This window comes from Physeter macrocephalus, chromosome 6, assembly GCF_002837175.3.
Source record: "Physeter macrocephalus isolate SW-GA chromosome 6, ASM283717v5, whole genome shotgun sequence".
Taxonomy (NCBI): domain Eukaryota; kingdom Metazoa; phylum Chordata; class Mammalia; order Artiodactyla; family Physeteridae; genus Physeter; species Physeter macrocephalus.
Window position 1 is genome coordinate 871676 of NC_041219.1, and position 9747 is coordinate 881422.

The 9747-nt window shown below is 43.2% G+C and overlaps 1 protein-coding gene across 1 annotated transcript in view; it reads right to left on the reverse strand.

Moving 5' to 3' along the window:
* Nucleotides 1-9538, reverse strand: part of C6H12orf56 (chromosome 6 C12orf56 homolog) — a 79889-nt gene extending 70351 nt beyond the window's left edge. Inside the window, 3 exon segments of the mRNA XM_055085169.1 lie at nt 3146-3363; nt 9286-9459; nt 9461-9538. Coding sequence (XP_054941144.1) covers nt 3146-3363; nt 9286-9459; nt 9461-9538 — 470 coding nt within the window.
* Nucleotides 9539-9747: the final 209 nt, after the last annotated feature.

Sequence of the window (9747 nt, forward strand, 5' to 3'; positions counted from 1 at the left end):
ACGCAGACATAGAGAATGGACTTGAGGACACGGGGAGGGGAAAGGGTAAGCTGGGACGAAGTGAGAGAGTGGCATGGACAATATATACACTACCAAATGTAAAATAGATAGCTAGTGGGAAGCAGCCGCATAGCACAGGGAGACCAGCTTGGTGCTTTGTGTCCACCTAGAGGAGTGGGATAGGGAGGGTGGGAGGGAGACGCAACGGGGGGATGTATGGGGATGTACGTATATGTGTAGCTGATTCACTTTTTTATACAGCAGAAACTAACACACCGTTGTGAAGCAATTATACTCCAATAAAGATGTTAAAAAAAAAAAGTAAAGAGGTGGGGAGAGGTGTTATTCTATGAGTATGTGCGTGAACACAAGATGTTTTTTAAAAACCCTTCCCTGCTTTTAACATCATTTGCAAAGTTTCTAGGAATTTAAATTTCGTAAAACTTCTACCTATAATTGGCTTCTTTAATGCGTATTTTCATCTTCTTATACATGTTGCGGGAAAAAAGCCAATAATAATTATGCTTGTGGACAAGGATAAATATGCATTTAAGGCAACCAACACCAGTAAGATATCGTAATTAGTGTGACAAGAGACCTGGTGAGCAACCAAGGATTTAACAGGTTTGCCAATTAGAACAGCTTCTACAAACAGTTGCCACGCTGTAGAGTGTCAGTGTGGAAAGGTGCTTTTCCACAACAGTGTACAAACACTAGACAGTTTCCTCACACTTTGTAGCTATTCAATACACCAAGAGGCTGAGTCTGACTTGGAGTAAAGTCTGGTGAAGAGTGAACGGGCTGCTATGGGCTGGTCTAGCCACACTGGCTAGATGCCAGAAGTGGAAGGGCCTATCCAGGAGCCACCTTGGACCTCATTCTTCCCTTCTCCTTCCGTGCTAAGCGTGTGATCTTAACAGCTGCCTGCTTTCCTGCTGTGTGCCCAACCCTGACCACATGGTTTCACAACAACCCTGTGAAGCTAGTAATGGAGGACACTGAGGCTCACAAAGGTTAAGTGACTTGCAGACAATCACACAGCCAGGAAAGGTGAGAGCCAGGATGCAAATCTGGGCTTAACTGAGTCCCAAGTCCATGCTCTTTTTCTCTGCTTTTCACCAACTCCCAATTATACGGATGGATACCTTAAAGGGCTCCTTAATATACATATACATTTCATACACATATACATATATAAAATAAGACCACGAAAGTAAACAATGTAATGCTGAACTGTATATACTATTCTATTTTTATCCATTCGTCCTTGAATTTTTAAAACTTCTCCACTAGAAATGTTTAGGTAGGGCCGGAAGTGTAAAACATAAAAGCAGGGCCGCTCTGCTTGAGCTGGGTGAGTGCCGGAAGCCCTGACTCCTCATCCTCCCCTTCTCTCTAGACCCTCTAGATCTCTTTGGGCACAATAGGAAAATCACACACTGAGCTCCCTAAAAACAAAATCTAAAGGTGACTTTTCGTCTTTTTATCTAGGTGTGAATCACGTTCTAAGGAACATATTTCCAGCCAATATTTTTGAATGAAGAGTGAATGCTGTTAATAACCATAATAAAACCACAATTATCAGGGCAGGACTTGTGGTTCCCTTTGTAGTGGGAGGCCCAAGTTTCACAGAGATGAATACCAGGAGTTTTCCTAAATCCAGGGGTTCACAATCTTTCCAGTTACACCCTTGCACTTCTTCACGAGGGTTTTCATTAAAATCTCTGGCTGTTAATAAGGTTATTAAAATCAAACAAGCACTGGGACTTCCGTGGTGGTCCAGTGGTAAAGAATCTGCCTTCCAAAGCCGGGGACACAGGTTCGATCTCTGGTCAGGGAACTAAGATCCCACATGCCATGGAGCAACTAAACCCGCACGCCACAACTACTGAGCTCGTGAGCCTCAACTAGAGAGTCTGTGTGCTGCAAACTACAGAGCCCACGTGCTCTGGAGCCCGCGCCACAACTAGAGAGAGAAAAACCTGCACGCCACAACTAGAGAGACGCCCATGCACTGCAACGAAGAGCCTGCGTGCCACAATGAAGACCCAATGCAGCCAAAAACTGTATAAATAAATAAATAAATAAAATCAAACAAGCACTGACCTGGGCTTCCCTGGTGGCACAGTGGTTAAGAATCCACCTGCCAATGCAGGGAATACGGGTTCAAGCCCTGGTCCGTGAAGATACCACATGCCACAGTGCAGCTAAGCCCGTGCACCACAGCTACTGAGCCTGTGCTCTAGAGCCCGCGAGCCACAACTACTGAGACTGCATGCTGCAACTACTGAGCCCACATGCCACAACTACTGAAGCCCGCACGCCTAGAGCCTGGGCTCTGCAACAAGAGAAGCCACTACAATGAGAAGCCTGTGCATCACAAAGAGAAGTAGCCCCTGCTCACAGCAACTAGAGAAAGCCCGCTCGAAGCAACGAAGACCCAAGGCAGCCAAAAATAAATAAAATTAATTAATTTTTTAAAAAATTAAAAAAAAATAAAGAAACAGCCACAATGACTGATAAAGAGTTTACCACTTCTTTCTTCCTCCCACAGTGAGATCTTTGAAATGCAACAAGTGAGTCAAAATAGAGGGAAAAAAACCTCAAGATAAAAAGAAGTATACATAACATGGTCTCATATAACTCTCACTATCTCTCAAAATGCATGACACAGATAAACAACACAGGGATCATCCCATACAAACACAAAAGAAGCATTAAGAGAGATGAACCTGAGCAGCAGGAGACCCGTGAGAATTTACTCTTGACTCTGCCACTAACTGGCTATGTAACTCTGGCCAGTGTGATGAGTTGTCAGTCTCCCAAGTCCCTCAATATTTGAAAATAAGGAAATATCATGTCCCTTTCTAAGAGGTAAACTGTATGATGGATCTGAGCATCCATTTATTCACTTATTCATTCTTCCAGTTTTACAAGTAGTTATTGACTATCTGCTATGTGTCAGGGAATATAACGCACAGTGATACAGGGATGAAAAGGCAAACAAGGGCCTGCTCTCATGGAGCTTACATTTACTGTGGGACATAGATAATAATAAATCACTAAACACATTAATCTTATACTGCAAATAGTGGTAAGTGTTTTGAAACAAAGAGATGTGCTAAGTGTGTTGGGGGAATGGTACTTTAGATTGGGTGAACACAGAAGGCATATCTGTGGAGGTGATGCTGAATTCAGAAACATGACGGACAAGAAGGAATCAACCCTCTGAAGATCTGAGGAAAAGTGTTCCAGATAGGATGGCAGGTGCAAAGGCCCTGAGGCAGGAAGAAGAGCAGAAAGAGCTCTGGGAAGAGTGGTAGGAGGTAAGTCAGAGATGGAGGGGTCAAACCATGGAGGCTCCTATAGGCAATAAGGAGTTTGCAAGTTCATGCAGACTTTGAAACAGAAGAGTGATATAATTTAATTTATAATTATTATTTAAAAGGATCATCCCAGGGCTTCCCTGGTGGTGCAGTGGTTGAGAGTCCGCCTGCCGATGCAGGGGACATGGGTTCGTGCCCCGGTCCGGGAAGATCCCACATGCCGCGGAGCGGCTGGGCCCGTGAGCCATGGCCGCTGAGCCTGCGCGTCCGGAGCCTGTGCTCCGCAACAGGAGAGGCCACAACAGTGAGAGGCCTGCGCACCGCAAAAAAAAAAAAAAAAAAAAAAAAAAAAAAGGATCATCCCAACTGCTATGTGGAGAGGAATCAATTTGGAGGCAATTTCAGTAGTCTAGATAAGGGACTGGACAAGTGGTGCTAGAAAAAGGAATAAGAAAAATGGGAAAGGTCATAGTTAGATATATTTTGGAAGACAAGTGATGGGGTTCAGAACACACTACCCCAAAATATGGTGCCTTGGCATACTGAATACTTTGAGCTGAAGGAATTCAAGAAAACACAGATGCAGGAAAGTCCTTCTGACTTTCCCCAGCCCTCCTCCCCTGAATCAGGTCTTAAGGCCCTCATGGGAGAGGTGCCCTCCCTATACCCAGAGGAAAGGAACATCCTTATCTCCAAGACAGGGATGCTAAGACGAATCCAAAAAAGCAGTCCTTTCTAAAATTTCCCCAGTCTATTACCCTTAGCTTTTTTGAACTTTCTTGAACTATCACATTTCTCTATGACTCTCCATTCTTCATCAAACCTAGTACTAAACACACATAGGTTTAACTGTTTCTTCTTTGAGATTTCATTTCCTTATAAAGGCTCCCATGTCATATAAAATTTTCAGACCTAGCCAGGGTCCCTAAGAGGGCTGAGGAAAACGTTTTCCTCTTCTACACGAGTCAAGATGACATACTGATGTGTAGGATGAGGACAGTGAAAGAAAGACAGAATTAAAGATAATGGAAGATGATGTTACTTCCTAAAATACGAAAAGCTAAGAGAGGAACACGTTTGGGAGTGGAGATCAGGAATTCTGTTTTTGAACATATTAAACTTGACAAACCCAGTGCACAAATTTTCAAAAAGAATAAATGAGATTTTAAAACACCTAATATATAGGGACTTCCCTGGTGGCCCAGGGGGTAAGACTCCGTGCTGCCAACGCAGGGGGCCTGGGTTCAATCCCTGGTGGGGCAACTAGATCCTGCATGTATGCTGCAACTAAGAGTCCTCATGCCGCAAATAAGACCTGGCACAGCCTAAATAAATAAATAAATAAAACACCTAATACATAATCAATGCTCAAAAACCAGTTATTTTTTTCCCAAATTTACTAAATCTCCTAAAGAGATAATATCAGCCTTACAGATTCATGAACCTCAGTTGACTTAATATATGTGAATAAAGGTTATTGATAATAATGAAACATGTATGTAGCTCTTCCCATGTGCCAAGTACTATTTTAAGTGTGTTTCATCTATTAATGACGTTAATCCTCCCAACAGCTCTATAAGGAAAGTGCTGTTATCTCCATTTCACAGATGAAGAAATGGCAGCACAGAGTAGAGGTTGACCAAATCCACACAGGTAGAAAGCAAAAGCTGAATAAAAATGTATTACTAAATGCCCCGATGTATATTGCAGATAATAAACTGAGAAACAGAGACATTATGTTGAATATTTAACAAATATTTATTGGCCATCTCACCTGTATCAGGCAATGTTCTAGGAACGAGATAGAGCAATGAACAAAACAGACCAAAAGACCTGCTCTCATGGGCTCAGTCAAGGAAAAGTGATTTGGAGAAAGAACAACTTGGGCTTAGCCTGGAAACTGGGTAGGATCTGAATACGGAAAGGGGAAAGCAGGAATCCGTCAGCAAATTACAGTGGCCCCTTAGGCACAGCCTGTGACCTGTTTCTGTCTGAGCCGAGAATATTTTTTACATTTTTTAAAGGAGAAAGGGGAGGAAGAAGATTATAGATATGACGTTCTGAACATCCTTGAAGGAGAAGGAAGCAAACACTGCAAGCAAACAGGCCTGGCTATAAAGGTGCATTTGCTGCCTGTTCAAGAAGCCACATGGACCCCAGGATGGCTGGAGAGGAGATATTCACTGAGGAAAGTGGTGAAAGGACAAGGACAAAGAAAGGCAAGAAGTAGAAACAAGGGCTGCTGAAGTTGACAGGTTTTTTTTCTTTGTAGGTGATGGGATGGCATTGAAGGAGAGTGAATCCATAGGAAATCACTGTTCAGGACAGTTGGTTCTCACACTTGAAAAATGTGTCTAATCTTAGAAGGGCTTAAAGAAAAGTATTGTGATGCACACGACAAGGGCAGAACTCTAGAGCTTTCAAAAGTAACTTTGAAAGAAAACATCTGCCTTTCACAAAAGCTCTGCCCAAACAACCTTGGAAACCCTTTCTTTTAGGATATGAACCATATCAAACACCTACTGAGTGGTGATCACTTTGTAATGTATAGAAATATCAAACCACTATGTTGTATGCTGGAAACTAACATAGTGTTATAAGTCAATTATATATCAACTTTTAAAATAATTAATTTTTAAATATAAATGATTTTAAAACTTACATAAAATTATTTAAATAAAACTGACATTAATTTGTTTTGAAAAAACAAAAACAAAAACAAATCACCTACTGAGACCTCCAAGTGCACATGAAGCTTGTCTTTGCTAGAACAGAAATCTCACTTCTATACTCTGGGTCTAACGTTTTGTTGCTGTTCTTTCAATTTTTTTTCCTTACGGGAGAGAACAGAATTTTATCTGTATATTTGCAAATTTTATCGTAAGTGTAACTGGAATATGAGACATGAACTATGTGGAGATATCTGGCCAAATGTGGAACAAGAAGGGTAGAGGCCCAGAGGCATAAAGGACTGGTTTGCTTAGGGGCTTTATTGACAGGACAGTAAAAACAAAGGCCAAATGGGAACCTGAGCCAACTGAAAGTTAAATAACAAGAGACAAACTTGAACAGTAAAATGAGAAGACCTCTGAGAACGGAAAAGTGCGTCTAAAGAGGTAGCCTTAGAAAGAGGACAGCACCCTAGTAGAAAAGGAGATTAAACAGTTTATCTTTCAAGAAAGGAGGAACCAGTTCTAAAAAACAAAGCTGCCTGGCACTGAGATAATGTAATCCAATGTAATAGATAGCAGGACAACTATATATGACATAACACAGAAATCAGGAAAATTCTCTATGTGGTACCAAGGACAGACATAGTGTTATTAATTGGTTATTAATTGACACTAGATAAAGCAATTTAGGGACACCCATTTTTCACACACCCTATGGAGCTTAGTACAAGCCACTGAAATGTAACAATAACTATAATAAAAACCCAGAAAAAGAGATTAAGGCATTTGTGCTTGGCGTGATTATACTTATTTCTCACTGAAACAATACATTGTTTTTAACAATTACCCATTTTAAAACAACGTAAGAGAAAACACTTCTGTATTGAATTCCTATTGCTGTTGTAACACATTACCATAAACTTGGTGGTATTAAACAACACAAACTTATTTTCTTACAGTTCTGGGGTCAGAAGTCTGAAATGGGTCTCACTGGTCTAAAACCAACGTATCAGCAAGACTGCATTCTTTCTGGAGGCTCTAGGGAAAAACCTGTTTCTGTGCCTTTTCCAGCTTTTAGAGGCTGCACACATTCCTTGGTTCGTGGCCCCCTTCCAACTTCAAAACCAGTAGTCTTTCTTATGCTGCATCACTCTGCTGCTGACTCTTCTTCTGCCTCCCTTTTCCACTTTAAAGGATTTTGTGATTACATTCGCCCTATGCAGATAATCCAAGATAATCTCCCTATTTTAAAGTCAGCTGATTAGCTAGCAACCTTAATTCTATCTGCAACTGTAATTCCCCTTTGCCATGTAACGTAAAATATGGACAGGTTCTGGAGATATCTTTTGGGAGCCATTATTCTGCCTACCACAACTTTAACCAAAGTTAAACTATATTGTGTAAGATGGACATTCAATCTATCAACAATGCTGAAATCTTAGATTTGTTCAGCACCTTTATAGACATTACACATTCTTCTATATGCCTGAAAGGTAAATCTGTACATCGAGCACACAGTTTACCTTGTAAACTAAATAAATTGATATGCCTTTTTGTAATACTCTTGGCTTGGGAGGCCTAGGGAGCTTTACTGTACTTTGCAGATTCTGACAGCTTAATAAGAAATATATATAACAACTACTTAAATATGTATACTGTCTCTTTTTGGGGAGAGTAACAATATCCTAAAATCACTATTTTCTGTTAAAAGAATACATGTTTACACTGCAGACACTAGAAAAAGTTGAGTGTTTAATGTTTTCTAAAACATTTGGTCAGAAATTTAATTTTTAAAAAATTTTAGTTCAAGAGAATGCAAACAGTAGCAGTGAGGAAAAGGCAGTTTTACTTCCAGCTTTGGCTCAAATAAAGCAAAGAAATTAGGATAGTGATATCAGCCCATGGCGGTATTTTAAGTAGAAAAAGAAAGCATTTACTTTTTTCATTCATTTATTAAAAAAAAATTATTTATTTTATTCATTTTTTTATTTTTGGCTGCATTGGGCCTTCATTGCTGCATGCAGGCTTTCTCTAGTTGCGGTGAGCGGGGGCTACTCTTGGTTGCAGTGAGCGGGCTTCTCATTGCAGTGGCCTGTTGCGGAGCACGGGCTCTAGGCGCACGAGCTTCAGTAGTTGTGGCGTGCGGGCTCAGTAGTTGTGGCTCGCAGGTTCTAGAGCGCAGGCTCAGTAGTTGTGGTGCACGGGCTTAGCTGCTGCGCAGCATGTGGGATCTTCCCGGACCAGGGCTCAAACCCATGTCCCCTGCATTAGCAGGCGGATTCTTAACCACTGTACCACCAGGGAAGCCCTACTTTTTTCATTTAATTTTATTATTTTCTTACAGACATGTTCCAAACAAGCTATGATTTTCTTGGCAAAACAGCTCTATCAAGAGTCTCGCCAACCTCTCCCTTGAGGGACACAGAGACTAGGGCAAAGGAAAGAAAAACGAGGCTAGACACCTGTCCCCAATGGAAAAAGGAAGAACACACCTGGAGAGCAGCTCAGACAAAGGGAGCCAAGGGGGAAAAACAGTAATTGGAGAGAGACTGCTTCCAAGCTGTTGCTGGTTTATAAGGTAAATCTATTCCTGGACGAAAGGGATACAGTAGCAGCACACTAAAAACTGGGACAGATTGTATCTCCTTCAAGACTCCGCTCTTATGACACTCCTTCCAGGAAGTTTTCCCGGCATGGCCTGAGCCCAGTTTGGATGAATGACTCGCCTGAGATTGCCAGGCGTCCCATGCGGATCTCATTAAGGCATGCATGCATTCATTCATTAATTCATTTATTCACTTAAATCATATTGAGCACCTAACACGCTCTAAGCCCTAAAAATAAAAAAATAAACAAGGCATAATAGCATTTATCACATGGCATTTATTTGTCCTGGTGTTGGCTTTCTGTCTCTCCCACAGCAGCTTCTGGGAGGGCGCCCTATTTCATTTTTGCATCCTCAGTGTCTAGACAGTGCTTGGCAAGGCTAGGTGCTTAATGAACTTAGGAATGCCCTCAAAGCGTACTTCTGATAGGGGGCTATGTTCTCCAAATCTGTCTTTGAGGGGACAGGGGATGACCGGTACACAAGATGAGAACGGTAAAAGCATTTTTATTCGGAGTGCATACAGCAAAACTGTTTTCCTATGTGGCTGCTAGTAGGGGAGTGTAAGTTAAAGAGAGTCCTGGAGTCCAGGGCGGGGTGAGGAAGGTTCCCCTTCCCGCGTGCAGGAGGGATTGGGGGCCCCAAGAAGGGGGGTTCTCGCGAGCCCGCCCGCGCGCCTCACCAGGTCAATGGACACGATGTTCCCGAGCGCCACGACTCCCCGGATGGACTGGGGCGGGTTCTCGGTCAGGTAGATGAGCCGGTCACTGAGCACCACGTACTTTAAGGTGTGTTTCGCCGTGTCGGATACCACGATGTACGGCTCGTAAGCGCGGATGGCGTCGTAGACCTCGGGCCGGCAGATGCCTCCGCAGGAACGCGTCCAGGAGGCTGTTCTTGCGCGCGGGGAAACCGGCCTGCGAGGGGCTGGCCATGCGGGGCGCCCGCGGCAGGGCCGAGGGCTGAGGGTGGCGGACGCCTCCGCGCATCCCCGCCTCCGCGCCGCCCGCGGTAGAACCCACTCGCGCCACAAAGCCGCCGCCACCCCCGGGCGCTGGGGGCCGGGCCCCGGGATTCGGAGCCCAACTCCTGGGTCCGGCTCCTCGGAGCATCAACCCCCCCCTCCTGGCCCCGCCCCCGCTCC